The 17,857-nt window shown below is 38.5% G+C and overlaps 1 protein-coding gene across 3 annotated transcripts; it reads left to right on the plus strand.

Annotated features, from left to right (window-relative positions):
• The first annotated feature begins 722 nt into the window (after positions 1–722).
• MBIP (MAP3K12 binding inhibitory protein 1) lies at positions 723–16,849 on the plus strand. Of its 3 annotated transcripts, none has more exons than XM_063160354.1 (9): positions 723–847; positions 5,187–5,306; positions 6,979–7,191; positions 7,296–7,392; positions 8,867–8,932; positions 10,609–10,761; positions 13,312–13,409; positions 14,734–14,772; positions 15,908–16,849. In XM_063160354.1, the coding sequence occupies exons 1-9, from the start codon at positions 725–727 to the stop codon at positions 16,016–16,018; spliced, it is 1,020 nt and encodes a 339-aa protein (XP_063016424.1). In that variant the 5' UTR covers positions 723–724; the 3' UTR covers positions 16,019–16,849. The 3 variants fall into 3 exon arrangements, with proteins under 3 accessions (XP_063016424.1, XP_063016425.1, XP_063016426.1); XM_063160355.1 differs by having other exon boundaries at positions 15,911–16,849; XM_063160356.1 differs by lacking the exon at positions 5,187–5,306.
• Positions 16,850–17,857: the final 1,008 nt, after the last annotated feature.

Genomic DNA, 17,857 nt, shown 5'->3' on the forward strand with positions numbered 1-17,857 from the left:
AGGTAGGAAACCTTTGTAAGCATTTCTTCTTCCATTTCTTAGGAATTTCTGCTTACTTTCTTAGGAAAGAAATTTACAAGTAAACTGTCTTACAGGGAATCGAATTTTACGATCCCAGTTATCAAGAGTACTACGACAAACTTTGCAGTCTAATTTAAAAACAGCCCTGCCGCAACCAGAAGAGTCAAGGCTTTGAACAATACGTATGAATGCAAAATAGCGAAGGGGTAACCAGAAAGGCAGAGCTGAAACACGGGCGGCAATGCGCTGTACTGAATAAGCACTGGTGGTCCTTCCCCACCGCGATGCAGCCCTCGCTGGGGCCGCGCCCGCCGTGCCCGCGCCGGCAGCTCCCGGAACGCGCGGCCGGAGCCGGGGCCGGGAGCGCGCCCCCACAGCGGCCCGGGCCGGGAGCGCGCCCCCACAGCGGCCCGGGCCGGGAGCGCGCCCCCACAGCGGCCCGGGCCGGGAGCGCGCCCCCACAGCGGCCCGGGCCGGGAGCGCGCCCCCACAGCGGCCCGGGCCGGGAGCGCGCCCCCATAGCGGCCCGGGCCGGGAGCGCGCCCCCACAGCGGCCCCGGCCGGGAGCGCGCCCCTCGGCCCGGGCCGGCGCTGCGGAGCCCCGCCATTGGCTGCCGCGCCTGTCAATCAGCGCGGGGGTGGAGCCAGCGGCAGGCGTTCGTCATCGCGGGGCGACGGCGCGGCCGCGGCCCGGCCCGGTGTCATGGCGGCGGCGGTGGCGGCGCCCAGCCCGCTCCCGCCCGGCGGCCGCGCTCCGGAGGTCGACCCTGCCGCCTCTGAGGTAGCGAGCAGCGCCCTGCGCTGTCTGGCCGGGCTGGCGGGGCAGGTGAGTGAGGGGCGGGCAGAGGGAGTGGGACTGGGCGGAGCTGGGCTGGGCGCCGCGCCCGCCTCGCTTCGCCTCGCGTAGGGGACCCGCGCAGGGCTGGCTCCTGTTCGGCCCGGCCTGCGGGGCCCTCGTGGGCTCCAGGAATAGGGAACGGCGCTGGACAGGGCATGAGTCTGCCACACTCAAGGGAGCTGCCTCTCTTCTGGGCGTTGTTGGCGCCCTCCTGCCCTCTGCCAGGGCTGAGCCGGCTGCCTCCCCCGCTCCCCCGGCCGGAGCCCCGGCGTGCGCGGCCGCTGCTGCTGCTGCTGCTGCTTCTCCCCCGCAGCCGGGACCGTGCCTTGGCCTCGCCGTGACACGTGCCACTTCGTAGTTTGACGGATGATCTCTTCCATGGGAAAGTGCAATTTGCTTAATTGCTGTGTCTTAATTAGTTACTCTGAATTGAGAAGCTCCTGAAAACTTACTGTGCATTAAATCAAAATAAATGATCAGGAGCTTGAAGTTAGCCCTGCCTTGGTAATGGCATGCTGTGAAACACACAGTCTGTCTAAGGGTCAGAATTTTTAAAGGGTCTCTGCTCTATGGTACATAAGTTAAAACACCTATTTGATGTTTAGTAATGTCTGTGAGTTGTGAAACAGATGTCACAGCAGTGGTGGAAGGCCCTTACCAGGAGAAGGTTTTAGTAATGACTTATTTATTGCTACAAACAATTTACAGATTAATTTTCCACTGTGGAAACAATTTATGTAGTTCTGTGTAGGCGACAAAAGCACACTCTTACTCCATGAGTTAGCAGTTTGAAGGTTTGGGGCCAGATGATGAGCAATATCTGCAGGAGCTAGTGTAACTTAATGTATGTATGGTACAGAGATGGGCTCTTGGATGCAGAGGCAGTTTAGGAATAGCTGCTGGCTAATCTGAAATTATTTTTAAAAGTGTTTCACCTCTCATCTGTATAGAATTCTATTATATTTGCATTTCTCCAAGTATGCTAGCAATTGTCTCTTTTTTCAAACAAAAGGCAACCAAAATGAAGGGCTTGATAATTCAGGCACTTAGTTTTGAGTCTCAGTTTTCCTGTCTCTACAATGGTCACAAACTACCTTGGGTTTTGAACTGTTCAGCACCAAACAGTGTGATGTTCAGACACAGCTGACTCAGGATTACTGAGGCATGAAAACTATTTATTGAGGTTTAAAGGCCCCTTAATTCTTTCTGGTGAAAATTCTGAATATGATCAGTGAAGAGCTAGTGACTGTCAGTTTATCTAGTGTGAGGACAGCACTATGAATGACAGCAGTAGAATCTATCAGAGAAAAGTTGGAACTCTTGTGTTTATGAAAAACAGAAAGGAGACTAAGAGGAAAGTTTCCTAAGCTTTTAACTACGCTATTCATCACAAGTTTATTAATTGTTTCTAAACTACTTTAAAAACTTTTATTTTTCCCTCTTGACTTCAGCAGCTTACTTTTTCTCCAAAACTGGCTCTACACCTAGCATGTCACTGGAAAGTCCCTGGTGATTTTTAAAAATAACTGTGTGTGCACAGACCATTGTAAGAGAAGAGTTACAGTAGCTGTGGTGGAGAGTATAATTGTCTTTGGTGTTTGGAGTGTCTTCTTTCCATGGCAACAGACACATTTTACTGTCCAGTGCACCGGTTGGATAAGGTTCTGGTTGCTCCATCTTAGCTGTGAAAGTCCTTTTAGTTGCTCAGTTGTGATCCTTTCCAGTTGCTGAGTTACACACTTGTCTGCCAGTGCTTGAGTTCTGACAGATGTAACTGCTCTGTTTTACCCCCTTATGGATTCCAGTAAACTGGCTTGCATTTCTTACTGAAACTACTGATTCCCCATTTCCCTTCTATAGAGATGACTGAACATGTGCCAAATTGTTAGCAGTCACAGTTTGATTCATTATAGTAGTTTAAGTTGGATTTATGCTAGTAAATTGGGCTGTAAGCAGGAATATTTCTGGCACAGGAATTTTTTTACTGGAGCAATCAATGCCAGGACGTGACCAGGAGGACATCTGAAAATAACAGCTCTTAAAACCAATATAGCTGATCCTGAAAAGTTCTTTAAGATTCAAGTGATAGCCAGTGTTTACATAAAACAAATTTCAAAGGGCTGAAATTACATATGATCCTGTAAATTGAATGGGCTGTGGACTTGTAATTAGTCAAAGGCTTTGAAGTATCAAAATGCTGAATTTATAAATCTGTTTGCCACAGTTCTAAGAAGCAGTAGGATGTGAAAGACTGAGAATGTACTCTGTTGTACTAGAAACTTTTGTTGATGCAGGAGGGGTTTATTCTTGATTTTTCTTTAAAAACAGTGTCTGTGAGTTAAAAACATGACTGGCTTCTAAATGATTTTAAGTTAGAAGTTCTGTTGCTTTTTGTGCTTTAAACCACTTGGACAGGAGTTGTCCATTATGATATGAAGGCACATATCAGCCTTTTCATTTTGAAAAAGGAGGCTTATTAGGAAATTGCAGTAGCACTCGTATTTTGTTTCATTTGGATGACTTAATGTACACCTTTTTCACCCTGTCAGCAGCCTGTAATACAGCGTATGAGAGGTATTACTCTAGAAACTTTGGGCAGAAATATGTGCTGCAGATGATCACATTCACAGGCTTAATTCCTAAAGTAAATTTTATTCCTACTAAGTTCTAAATACATTCTGGATTTTGAAACTTCTTCAGGATTAGTATATCCTAGAACATTGCTTTTCCTACATCCTGTGTACTTAGCTTAAGTACTAAACAGGGAGAACCATTTGTGAAAATTTTCTAAAATACATTATATGTCTAGTCAGACTGTCTCCTTTGCTGTGTAATTTGGGAACTAACCCTGAATTTAGCAAGGTTTAGTTAGTTGGACTAAAAAAGGAAGGTTCAGGATTATAATTCTTTACAAAATTGTGTTAATGCTGAGATTTGAAACTAAGTTGGGACAGCTTGTCATCCACAGCTTTGCCTTCAGAATGATGGAGGCATTTCTTGTCCAGTTCTCAGAGTTTTCATACACTTTGTGGTGGCTTCAGGACATGAGTGCATATGCATTTTGTTTTCTTGTTTGTAATGTTTGATGCAGTTAGAAGTTAAATGTCTTTAGACCATGAGTTAAAGGTCACTTTTGTCATCTTCCTGAGGTGCCTTTTCTGTTTCCATCCCCAGGTTTTTTTAATGGAAGGGGTGAGGAATAGATATCTATATATCTATTATCTATTGTATCTATCTATATCTATATTATATATATAAATTCTATAATTCTATATTATATATATTTGAATACTAGATATATTATATCTATCTATCTATCTATCTATATATATATATAAAAGTGTGGTGCATATGAATTGGAAATTCAGCGTTGCAAGCAGAATACCTGTAGGTCCTCTTGATTTCAAACAAGAATTTTATCTGTATTTAGAATCTGGGGTATCACTTGCAGGATGTTTGGTAGGAAAACAACCTTCTTACCTTTGGGAAATGAAAGTAATCATCTTGTTAAGATCTTGAGAAAAGCTTTAATGTAACAAAAAGGGCAAAGTTGGGTGTGAAAGTGTGTTATGCCATTAGAGTTTACTGACAATCATCTTTGTGTTAGAAAGTGTATTTATAGCTTATAGAAGACACACAGTTCTTTTGAACAATACCTCAAATTTATTACGTGTGTTTTTCTTTATTGTCTTGGGAGTTAAATATTGCAATTCCTTGACAGTGAGAATAGATTGTGGCAATTGTTCATTTCAATGTGAATGCATATACAGGAAAATAATGTGATTTCAAAGCAGGTTTAATAGTGGTGCTGTGTAATCTAGAGTTTGTTAAACTTTGAAATATTAAAAAAATATATATTTTTATGCACTTATAAAGCTTCCTTTGGATTAGCAGCAAGTAAAAATTTAAGAATGTGCCATGGTGTTACATCAAGACATGGGTGATGCAGGCACAGAGTCTTGCAATCTTGGAATAAAATACATGAACTTACAGGAGACTGCTATCCTGGGTCATGTTTCTTCATGCTGGTGGTTCTAGTATCCATTAAAAGAAAAGATGATGTGAGTGATTAACATGAGCCCACAATGAAAGTGTGGTGAGTTAGTAAGGAATTTTTAATTTTAGAATATATTGTACAACTACTAGCTTTCTTGGAAAATGATAACTGCCTGGACTATAATTAATGTCAAATCTTTCCAATGTTCTTGTCTAAAACTGGGATGGGTCTATATGAGGCTGAGCATAATTGTGGTCTTGTAGGAGTCTTGTATACTTTTTTGATGTTAATACATGTAATAAAATTTTTTATTGTTTTGGCCTGTTGAAGCTTAATCTCGGAGAGGATATTGTGAAAGTTGTAATCGATTGGAGCAAGCTTCAGAGCACATCAGCACTTCAGCCAGCCTTGCTCTTTAGTGCACTTCAGCAGCATATTTTATGTTTACAGGTAAATATTTCATGGACACATTTGCCTTGACAAAAGTGATCAACAACTAAAAGTATTCTCAGCTGTAAAATGCCAGTAATTTTGTTCTTACATAGGTGTGTTCAGTAAAAAAGGATTGCAAAAGTATGAAATGCTTGGGATTCCACTATGCTCCATAGGTACTCACGTTTATGGATTTTTCAGATTAGTGGGAATAGCCACTGTAGGTGAGCAGGCTGAATAAATGCAGCCTCATTGATTTCTAGACTTGCATTGTAAATGTGATACATTTCCATCTATGGTGGGTTATAATTAAGCAATAAGACACGGCAGGTGTGTGTCATGCTATGATAATGATTCCATGCGTTGGGTGAGTTTTGAGGCTCATAGAGTGCTTTCAGTGGTTCAAGAAGTGGCATTATCCCAGCATGACACATCCTGGAGTGTCTTACTGCAATTAAATATATTTTCAACGTAGGTTTTTTTTTTTTTAAAGAGTAATTTCTTTGACATTAATGTCTCATCTTGCCAAGTAGCCAGTCACCATTACTGTCATTTCTTTTAACTATTTGAAACTTTCCAACCCTGCCAAAAGTAATTGGCAGGGCATGGCAGAGAGGGTTAGCAGTTTGTCAGCTGGTAACTGAGCAGTGTTTTGACCTTGATAGTTCATATGTAGAAGATGAGATTTGAGTACTACTATTTTGCTTCAGCTAGTTAATGAATTGAGGTTCCTAGTGCTGAGAGGATGAAAAGGGAAGTTTCTGTATTTTCTTGTCTGTAGGTAAAAGAAAGACCTTTTGTTTTCCAGACATCCACCAGATCTTTGGTGTGATGAGCAGAAAGAGAAAATATGCAAGATAAATGCAAATAAATTTACATCCAACATATAAAAATGCTGCAAATGGGAGTTTGATTCCATTTCAGAAAATCTGACTGCTAAAAATCATGTTGTCTTTAAAAAAAATTAAAATAATTTCTAGAGAGAAAATAAGCAGTGAAATTCAGACTAGATGAAACTCATGGGAATTAAAAAGAGACAGGGACATATATATGTACTGAGGTTTTGATGTTACATTGTACATAAGAGTTACTGCAGTAAAATAAGCGTTTTTCCTGCCACAAATGTCAGTGTCTTTTCTCATTTAATTTCATGACCTAAGTAGATAATCAACTGTGTCAAGCAAAGCATGTGTTCATGATAATGCCTATGTATTTCATGTCTGTGTTCTCTCATTCACTTGGGCAACCACGGTTTCAAGTGGAGAGTGTAGTGCTGATGTGATAAAGGCTTTACAGTGTAAGAGCACCAGATTTCATGTTAAGGAGGAAAAATACTAAGCCTTACTGTTCTGAGTAAGCATTTGAATGACATGTTAATTAAGTGGCATGGATGCCAGTGATTGAAGCTTTGATATTTAGCTAGTAAAACGGGAGTATGGGCAGATTTTCACAGAAATGTGGGAGTTTTCCTCTACAAACCTCTAAGACAGGTCAGAAAGGTCAGAATCATGGTGTGCACAATATTTGGAACTTCTTTTTAATCTTATTACTGTGTTCTGTCAGAAGAAGATGTTGTAATTCCCAAAATTATTTCCATTAGTCTGGAAATTGTAATAGTACTTGCCTTCTTGGCTTTGGGACTTTGGACTTTTTATTTTTTTAACCCTAATACACTGTTTTCTTTGTTCAGCCTCTCTTAGAAAAACTCCAGTCATTGATCAAAGAGGAAAATATAGGCCATGTTGAACCTGGAGGTAAAACAGAAAGCCAGACAAGTTTAGATGTTTATGATGGTAACAGTCAGACTGAAGAAAAATATGGAAGTTATGACTTGAGAGATCTGAAGGATACTCGTTTTAATTTTGATCCAGAAGTGGTCCAAATAAAAGCTGGAAAAGCAGAAGTAAGTGATTTATGTGAGTTTAAAAACAGAAAAATGAAAGACCCTTGCAAATTTTAAATTTAAAGAATGAAATAGATATATGCCTTCATGTTTATTACCTGCAGATTGACAGGCGGATATCAGCCTTCATCGAGAGGAAGCAAGCCGAGATCAATGAAAATAATGTCAGGGAATTTTGCAATGTTATTGATTGTAATCAAGGTAACTGGCTAGCCAGACTTTAATCTTCATAGTAATTTAAGTTGTGTGGGAGTTTTTTTGTTGGTTTGTTTTTGGGGTTGATTTTGTTTGATTTGATTTTTCTGTTTTTTAAAAGTGCTAATCTGTATTTAAAACAGAACTTTTTTCAGGAGTAACTTTGTTTTAAAACTTAGAACTTGCATGTGCACTGCAGATGTCAGATAGAAAAATAAATTGAGTAGTCACTGGATGACAATGTTTAATGCATCCCATACAGAAAGATTATATCTATTATTATGTTAATTTTAAGAACTGCTATCTTAGATCAGATGATTTTGTAGGTATTGTTCCCAGTGATTTAACTAGGTGTTCCTCCAAAGTAAATGGAATTGCATTTCAGAAATGTCTTGTGAGTTGTATATTCAAATTGAAGTTAATTTAATGCTAGTTAAATTACATAGAAATATTTTTTACAATGAATTTGAATTGCTAGCTACTTGAAATGACTTTTTCTTTTTAACATTGCTCACATTGTAGTACAATTGGCTGTATCTGTAACCAATCTTAAATCCATCGGGCAGACTGGATCCCATTTACAGGATCAGTAACTGTAGCCAAATGCATCTTGGAAGTTAAGACAGTTTTATATACATAACTACATAAGTAGTACAGAGATATTTTCTAAGTACCTGTGAACCCACATGTGCATTGTCTCTATGAGGTACTTAAGCTCTTACAGATCAAAGCTTATTGTTCAGTAAGCTTTGTAGAGAGTTCGACTGCTTGAATGTTAGTTGGAATGCAAAGGACAGCTGAAGTTTAGTAGAATATGCTATATAGTGAAATATTGTTTCCCAAAATTGTTACTTATGTACAGAGAATTGATAATAAGACTTGTGTCATTGTTCAAGCGTAATAAAATATGTGCAAATCTTTGGTGTAATGAACAGAGATTTCTATGTAAATAGTAACATTAGAATAAATTAAGGTAATCCGTACTATAGATTTTATGGTTAGGCAAATGAAAGAAATCACATGGATCAGAATAAATGCAGAAAGGTTTAGGAAAGAATACTGATGAGTAAACTAGATCAGTCAAAAAATAGGAGAGTTTCAGAAAAGGACATAAAACCAGAATAACAGTAGTAAGCAGGAGAAAGGCTTCTGTACAGGAAGAAGGAAATAAGTTACAGAGAAATGCAATGAAAAGTAAGAACCAAATAAATTTGGTCCTGATCCAGTAAACTTCTCTATACACGTGTGAGTACATTTGTATGAGTGACTTATCCAATTAAAAGCAGTAAGTCCATGCAAGTGTGTGAAACTATTAATGGGCAAGTGTTTATAGAATGAATTAAGTATTCCTGATTTTTTTTTTATTGTTTGAACCATTTAAATTAGATTTGTTTAAAGCATCAAAGTTGATGGTGGTTAGAATATTTTCAATTATAAATACATAATTTGGACCTCACTTGTTATATCAATATTTATTTAGAAAATAGCTGTGCCAGAACAGATGCAATTTTCACACCCTATCCTGGATTTAAAAGTCATATAAAGGGTAAGCAACTCTTTTAATACCCATTTAAGTATCCAGATATAACAGCACTGGTAAGTTTTTGATATCAAAAGTTTTTATAGAATGCTCAAAAATGGAAAATTAATGTATTGACTTTGTTACTCTAGTGAATACTTCCACATCTTCATTTATGTCTTCAAGGTTTTAAATCCCTTAACTGCTTCACTAAATGAATGGTCAGGCACTAAATTCCAAAACAAAATAGCCTGTTTTTATTGTCTGAAAGGAAATGTGGAAAAGATAAAGCAGGACAGAGAAGCTGAACAATACTTAGTTTTTCTTCTAAGGTGAAATCATCAAAAAGGAATTGAGATTAAATAGGATTATCTTCTATTTTTCATAAGTTGGTGCAAATGTCTTGAAATAGAGTATAATTTTGGGACAGTGGAAGTTCTTAGAGGTGGATTTATAAGAACTGACAAGCTGGGGAATTCAGTTATCACTGCACTATTTTTTGGAAAGGAATAAATAAGATAAAAATTATGTCCAACAGAAGTTGTGTGTAAAATATTGTTCATCTGTGGCTCTCCAGGTGTATGCAAGTTACCCTTCTTTAAAAACAAACAAAATACCCAAAATGAGAATGAAAACAACCCTCTTTTGCATTTTTGAAAGTGGTAATACTCAGTTATCCACTTGATATTGATCCTAGAAACCAATTAAATATTTTTAATTCTGTAATTTAGAATAATACTGTAAAGCAAAATAATAAGTTTTGAAAGGTATGGTGAGCTAAGAAGGAAATGGGAAAGTGAGTTTTATTTTAGAATCTTTCATAAAGAAACTCTTTCAATAGTCACTGTTTTAAGCTGAGTGTTAATTTGTTGGTTGGATGGCAGCGTAATGCAGGAAAAAAGGGAAGCTTTCACTTCAAGGAACAGTTCATAACTGAAATGTGAAAAACACTTAGAAAGGAATTGGAAGTAAAACCAGCATAAATTCAAGCAAGAATGTAGCATGTTGCACTCATGAAAGTGTATGTGTGTGTGTGTCTGCTTCAGCATCTGGAGCTGCCAATATAGCCTATAAATCTGCAGTGCAGTGCAGTAGTTCTATGAGGAGAACTTGAGAAATTACTCTGATTTAATGAGAAGTGAGCAAAGTCTTCTGATGAAGACATGGCTCAGCATGGGTAGAAGATAGTCCTAGATGCAGCTAAGAGTCACTAAAGCTTTTATCCAGATGACAAAAATTCGAAGTGAACTTCCTTGCTGAGGTTTGTATTGGTTTTTCAGTTGTGTACCTCTCTTCATCTTCATGTATTTATGATGCTTCCTGTAATGTTAGTCTGGCCTCTTCTTTGCATTCACAAAAGCTCTCATGTGCAACTGCTGACATAGATAGCAAGGTTTCTGCTGTTTATCAGCAGCTGATGACAAATTCTCAACACTGCCATTCTACATAAATGTATGAGTAATTCTTTTACTTTGCATATGTAAAATCCAGAGGTTTTGTTAGGTTTAGTTACTCATGCAAAAAAATAAGAAAAGGCTTTTACTTGAACTTTTGATCTTACTGCGTGTGGGACCCTTCATATGCAAGACTTGTGTAAAACTGATTTAATGCAGGTTTTCATGCTTCAATATTTTGATTCTTTCAGTTAGATCTGTTTTGTGTTTCATGTGCATATATGTGTAATTTATTTTCTCTTTACCTAGTTTCTAGGGTAGTAAATACATATGGACCTCAGACTAGGTCTGAAGGAATGCATGGGTCCAGTCACAAAGCCAGTGTACCCATGCATGATTGTGGAAACCAAGCTGTTGAGGAGAGATTGCAAAACATTGAAGCACACTTACGGTTACAAACAGGTTTGTATGATGTTATAACTTTGATGTTGGTGTGCCATTTTATATAGTTATGATTACTGTGGTGAAACTGGGCAAGTCTGCAAAAACTGATACTGTAAAAAAAGTGGCTAGATCCACTGAAGAGTTTTGTTCCCCCAAGTACAGTGATCTAGTGTTTAGAGTTTTATGCCCAAAATGGAACCGAGGTTTATGCCAAATTTGAGATGCTGAGTTAGCAAATGTACACTTTACATGGTAGCAAATAAGAGAGAAGCACATGAGAATAGGATTTAAAATAATATGGAATATCTGGAGATTGGGTTTCTCCGTGGCCACTGGAGTCCTGCCTTGATCCACTTACCAGGAATAGCTGAGTTTAGGACTAAGGGCTGTTTCATGGCTAACTTGTGGGCTGATGGTAGAATCAACAGAAAGGATGGTCTGAAACCTTCTCCTAAAGATGAAGAATGTTTCTTGAACTAAGTTTAGGCATAAAGCTTAATTCCCAGAATGTGGGAAGCTTGTTGCCACTACTTCTCTTTAGACTCATGCAAACATGAGTCCGTACCTTTCACTAAAATAAATGCCATAGCTGCCAGGCTGCTGATGTTTTTTTTTTAGGTAGTTGATTTCCTCACCCCAGCCCTGATTTTCCATAGTATGGCACTGAGGCACAATGAGGCACTTAGCAAGGAGGAATTAGTATTTTTCTTGAAAAATATTTTCAAAACAGAACAGAAGCCCAATCTCCATCTAGTTAAGTGAATTTTCTACACATGACACTGCAGACACACTTGATTTTTTTTTTGTCTTCTGAATACTGAATAGATGCCAATCCATTATCTTAAAAACATTTGGAACGTTGACTCGATTGGTAGATTCCTGTGACTGTGTAGTGGATTAAAGTTCTCTGGTAGCAAGGAGAGTAAGATATGCATAGATACTCTTGAGGCAGCAGTCAGAGCTTGATGCTTAGCTCTATAGCTGTCTCAAAAATAAGCTGCCTTTTGTGCATATAAATAGAATTTGGAAGCGGCTGGCGAGCATTAGGGTTACAATGTGTAGCTTTGGAGTTTATGCATATATCTCATTCAGGGACAACAACTGGAGGTAGCTAAAGTGGGCTCCTTGCTTCCAGGCCATGCCTCTAATAGGTGATCAGATTTTGTTTGAAGGAATGGGTCAGGTAAACTACAGTATAGGTTAAGAAGATGGAAGCATGCAATACCAGCTCAATTCTTGTTCAAATCAGCACTCATGGGGAACATCTCAATACTATTTGATGCATACCCCAGGAGGTGTGCAAAAAATACTGATCTGAGCAGGTAACATGCTTTTGCTACCTGTTCCACCAGTTTTTGCTTCCAGCAACAGAAGGAGTTAACCTTGACTTGCTGGCTGTTTTTCAGAACAGCTTCCAGTGCTAGTACTGCTCTTTTCCCTTTGCATTAAGGGAAAGCAATATTAAGAGTGATAGGTTAGCCAGTTTAATTTGTAGGTGCTGAGTGTTGAGTAGAGGGCAGAACTGAAGGAGTGAAGCTATTTGCACAATAGTTTCTTAGCATGGACAAAATAGATGAATGGAAAAAAAACCCCAAACCCCACATTAGTGCTATTTTGGTCATTTGTGGAATGGAACTGTCTTGTCTAACAGACCCAGAAATAAAAGGAAATGGGTGTCAAAAAGCAAAAGCTTTCTCTGGCCTCGGTTGTCAATACAGTTCAGAACCAGACTATCATTTAGATTGGAGTAGCCAGTACTTAGTTGTGATAAACAGTTATTTCATATAGTTCCTTCATTATAGAATACTATGGAGTGCAAATAAGATTCTTGCTAAGGCTGATCTTTTGATCAGTTCTATCTGTTCTATGGGGAAACAAATCTCAAGCTGCTGTAGAAAAGATGGAAACAGCAAATGGGTTGAGTTGGGATTTTTTTGGTTGTTTTTGTGGTGTCAGTGGGTTTTGTTGTGGGCTTTCTTGTCAGGGTGGTTCTTGGGTGAGCTAGGGTCTTTTTTGTTTGTGTGGTCATTTTTTTGATTTTTTTTTTTCCCAGACCTCTGTTATTCAATACACACATTTCCCACTCCTCCTATCTATGGTCAAGCAAATGCTTTTCTTGTGACAGCTCATACTTGTCCTCTAATCTCTGATGCTCAGTGAAGATTGTTCTGAAAGAAACCTATCTTAGATATCAAAGCTGAATTCATGTGTGGGCTGCCATCCTATCTGCTCTCTCCTAATGCTGGTGTCAGCTTTGAAGTGGCAACATTTCATGACCAATGTATTGCAAAGAGTGATCATTAGCTATTTCAGGGACCTTGACAGGCATCAGCCAACTACATCAAGTTGTCTTAGTGCTTTCATTGACTACACTTGCCTATCAATCAGGTTTTACCCTGAATTATATTAATTATCCTTCCTTCATATTATCCCATCCGTTTGTTTTGTTCAGCTACTGGTTGATAGCTAATCTTGAAGAATTCAGATGTTAGACTTGCAATCTTTAGTTAAATCAATTATTCAAGTGATTTTCTTAATTTTTTTTTGCATTACTACTGATGTATTTAGGTGGTCCAGTACCAAGAGACATTTATCAGAGAATTAAGAAGCTTGAAGATAAAATCCTTGAGCTGGAAGGATTGTCTCCTGAATACTTTCAATCTGTAGTAAGAAATTTTCTTACCTTCTCTCAGCATTTCTAAATGTATTTATGCCTTTTGTGCTTGAATCTTTGATGTACAGAGAGGAACTTAAGAGTTGGAGGGCAGACACTTTTAATAAACAACTCTGGATTGGTCTAGTGGTTATGTTACATGTGGACCATCTAGTTAAGTTCATATTTGCCTAATTTCTCACTCAAAAGAAGAAAGTATCTGTTGGGGGGGGGGAAATTACTGCCACCCAAGCTTAACTAATTTGTAAGAAATGTGTCAGAGAGTTCGTATTTGTCCCCCTTGCCTTAAAATCTGAAGTGCTTCTTATGTCAAGAAAATTGACTGAAGTTTTGGTTTTTGATGCAAATAATTAATGGCTTGAAACAGCTGAAATCATTTGGGCTTCTGTACATGATCTGATTGCTAACAATATGTGAATAACTTCCAAAAGGATGAGGGAGTAAACTTTCTGAAAATTGCTTCATGTGATTCTGTGACTTAGTTTCCTTTATTTCTGGTTTTCAGGCAGAGCTCTGTCTCTCTCTGAATAATACACCTTAACCTTCACTCACCAAAGGGTATTAGGACAAAGAGAATGTTAATTGTTACTACATTAGGCTTTATTTGATTATAGAAATTTCTTGTCTGTTATCTTGCTCTTCTTTCCCGATGTAACAGTAAGAATGTCTCTTCTACCTTTGTTGATTGCAATTTAATTTATATCTTCCCCCTTGAGACTAGCCAGAGAAGAGTCAGTTAAAAAAAATCAATAGCAATAGTGCACATTTTTGTTTAATTTTTTTTAATTTGTGTTGGAGACCAGTAAAGTTCTTTATTTGTGAGACTATTCCTTCTGGCTGAAAACCAGAAGTTAAAACATACACTTTTATAAGCTGAGATTTCTATTGAAAAGGCATTAGGACCTCTAGAATGAGGATCAGGGGAAAAATTGTGATGGTGGCAATAGTAGTTTTGCACAGTAATTGGCACATTTTATCTGAAGTTTTGCATAAATATTGGCGTGGATATAGGCAAATTTTAGGGATGAAAATATTGACAATTTCAAAAGCTCAATTCTGTCTGAAGGAAGCTTCAGTTAAATTGATAGTTGTTGACTGCCAAGTGTGGAGAAGCTTCAACAGCTTCTGACTGCTCTCCAGTAGTATTTCTCATGATCCAAAGTACTTAATTATGAAAAAGGTTTCTTTAATCCATGGAATGGCAGTCAGTGGGATTTTTTGTATACTTTAAAGACTCTTAACAATATAGTTACAAGAACTATTTGTGATCTTCTGTCAGTGCAACATTAAGTCTGTTTTGATTGTCTTTTCTTCAGAGCTCTTCTGGCAAGAGGAGAAAGGTTCAGTCTCCCCATGTAAGTGCTATTAAGTCTTGTTTTTCTTAAGTTTAGGATGTTTTGAGTGGAAAGTGAGCAGGAGTTCTATGAAGCAAGTATGTAAGTTGTCAGAAGTAGCTGCATAAGTATTGTATAGTTTGCTGCCAAAGAGAGTAGGAAGGAGACAAAAAGCTAATGGAAGTTACAATGAAATGAGTCTTCTAAGAATACATACTAGAGTTTTCACCAGTTAGGAGGATGATTGAATAAAACAAATCTATGATGCTGGTAATCAAGCTGAGAGAAACAGGCAATTTCTGTATTTTGATCAGCCTTCTATTAATGTCTTCCATTTTTATTTTGTGGCATAGTGGTTTTTGTCGATTTTAAAATTGTTTTTCAATTTTCTTTATTGGTTTATGAAAAGACAAAAGTAGAAATGGCTGGCTTGGCAAAAGTACTGCAGAAGGACCCGCCATTATAGCAGATATTAACCTGTCAGTAAGAATTGTCATTTTCACAACACCATCACAAGGGAATGCATTTACCATGTACCTCTTAGGCCACAAGAGAAGTTATTGGTGCAGGTGAGACCGTGGCTGGAACCTTGTCTGCTCTTAGCTATCACCCTTGGAGACAGATGGATCTGGGAGAGTGCTTAGAATGGGCTATGGGCCATCTGAGACCTGAGAAAGTAGGCTTGTGTAGGGAAAAAAAAGGTCCTGCATAGGGTGAAATTTTTTTTATTAAAAGGATGATGTCCTCCTTGTATAGGAAAACATAAAAAATTACCAAGTTAAGTGGCACAGAGGAGCTTGATGTTGGGCAGTAGGAAGAAAAACCCTTTAGCTGTAAACCCAAGTTCTGCAAAATCTAAGTAGTTTCATCCAGTGTTTAATATGAAGAGATTTCTTAGGGTGTTTTATGAGCAGACTAAACAAGCATCTAATAAAAGTAGCATGAATGTATTGATCCATGATTAGGACTGTCTTTCTTGCATGTTTACATTCTTTTTCCTTTAAATTTAAATAGGCAAAGACTAGATTCAGACAATTCTGCAGAAGTAGTTCTATCACTTAGTACAATATGCAGTGACCTCAAGTATCAAGTGATAAGCCACTTCTCTAGCAATTACAAGATGTAAATGATTGTGATTTTTATTTTGTTCTTTTAGCAGAGCTATTCACTGGCTGAACTTGATGAAAAGATCAATGCTATAAAACAGGCATTACTGAGGAAAACAAAAGAAAGCAAGTTCAAGGAGGCTGAGCAGCTTCTTCGATAGAAGTGTTTTCAGAATCCTCATCATGATTTACACGTACCTAAACCATAGACCTGAGCAGTGTTCATCAGAGATGACTAGCAATGAAGACAAAGCATGCATCTAAGCTCCCTTTGGATGATCTTGAAAGCTTTCTTTCAGAGTAACTAGTTTAAAAGCAGCCTTATTAATGAAATACTTACTTTAAAATGAAGACTGTTTCAGGAATGTCATTCTAATAATCCGTTCCCTTCTGTTATAAAGGAGGACTGCAGCATTGTTTGTATGTAAAAAGTCTTAACCTGCACACAAAAGCTACATCTCATGTGTTATTCTTGGTGACCAAGTATTCAAAAGGAGTATCTTTTGGATACTGTTCATGTAAGTAGTTTGCACAGACTTCTGAAATTAAATTGTTCCTCAGAAATACACTGACTTTGGGAAAAAAATTACCTAAACGTTGCAGAATGCATGCTTTCTTGTGAGGTTTTTTCTGTATTTGTCACTGTTTTCACTGCTGTTAGAAATGCAGCAAATTGCATTTGTGTTGTGACAGGTGTTTATGGAAACCCTGTATGTGTAAATAAAAACAACTGTTCTTCACCTTTTCAGTATCTTGTGGGAATTCAAATTTCATAACATGTTCACAAACAATGTATTCTAAAAATCATCCCAGAGGAGATTTAGAGGAGCATGCCAGCAAGGCATCAACTTCCCTTTTATATGCATGCTTACATGATTGAGGCATGGATGCTAGCTTAAAGTCTGACCTTTGGCCAGACAGTGATGTGAGATTGTGTTGTGACTTTTTCTTTGGGTTTGTTTGTTTTAATAAACCATTTTCTATTTATATAAGTTTTATTTATTGTCTGTTGCGACGAAAAACTGGGGAGGGCAGAACCATTTACAGGGAACAGGGGGAAACAATACATAAAATGGGGGAGTAATACAAAAAACTTAACAACACACCACAACAGTCTGTCATTATTTCAGTTTAGAAGAAAAGTCGCTGTTACCGAGAGAGTTTTATGTAAACTGCTCTGCTTAGAGCAGTCATATTGTTCATGTCCCTGTATTAGCCTCTGTGACAGGTGTTGTGAACAGTACTGACTTGGCACAGCCTTTGAAGAATAGTAGGTGTTTTCTGTGACCTCGTCTTCTTATCCAGAATAACATTTGTTATAGCAACTGCAACTAATGTTTCTCTGGAGATAAACCAGCAGAGATGGGAGAGAAGGCTGCTTCAGCTCTTGTCCTGGCTCCAGGAAGGATGACGGTATGATGGTAACCTCTGAGGTGCTGCTTGTCCTTCCAGGAAGAGATCTGAGTGCCTCAGATACAGCAGTGGATATGAAGAGGTACTGTTGCAGGTGAAGATTGTTGTGTGTGTTGCAAATCAGTACAGTATTCCTACAGAGACAGCTTTTGTTACATGAAGCAGTTGCTATTGTTGAACATCCTAACAGTATGTTTTATGAGGGATGTTTTGGTAAAGCAGCACAGTGAGCTGCAACTTTCTTACTTCAAGTAGAGAAGCTTCTTTTTATGGTCCTCTGGCTCGGGAGCCACAGCTCCAAAGAGTACAATGTATAGTTGCCACACCACACATTTCAAACGGTTCTTGAAAGAGTGGTAGGAAGTGGCTGTTACAGGGAATGGCCAAAGGGATGTAGCTTTTATAAAGCAGTAGCCTCCACTGGTGTGCATCACAATACAAGTACTGGTAGCACAGGGTGACATAATGAATAGCTGAGGAAACAACAGTGGGTGTACTCTGGATGGTAATTTATTAACCCTATGTAATCTATCAGATACATGTGACAGACAAACTTGATAGATGTCGTGTGGCATTCATCTTGCTTT

This window comes from Melospiza melodia, chromosome 6 (assembly GCF_035770615.1).
Source record: "Melospiza melodia melodia isolate bMelMel2 chromosome 6, bMelMel2.pri, whole genome shotgun sequence".
NCBI classification, from domain to species: domain Eukaryota; kingdom Metazoa; phylum Chordata; class Aves; order Passeriformes; family Passerellidae; genus Melospiza; species Melospiza melodia.

What these genes read in the sequence shown, in the direction of transcription:
- MBIP (XM_063160354.1), top strand. Translation starts at nt 725, where the DNA reads ATGGCGGCGGCGGTGGCGGCGCCCAGCCCGCTCCCGCCCGGCGGCCGC. An exon ending in TGGCCGGGCTGGCGGGGCAG is followed by an intron (nt 848 to 5,186) that starts GTGAGTGAGGGG and finishes GGCCTGTTGAAG; the next exon opens with CTTAATCTCGGAGAGGATAT. An exon ending in ACACTTACGGTTACAAACAG is followed by an intron (nt 10,762 to 13,311) that starts GTTTGTATGATG and finishes TGATGTATTTAG; the next exon opens with GTGGTCCAGTACCAAGAGAC.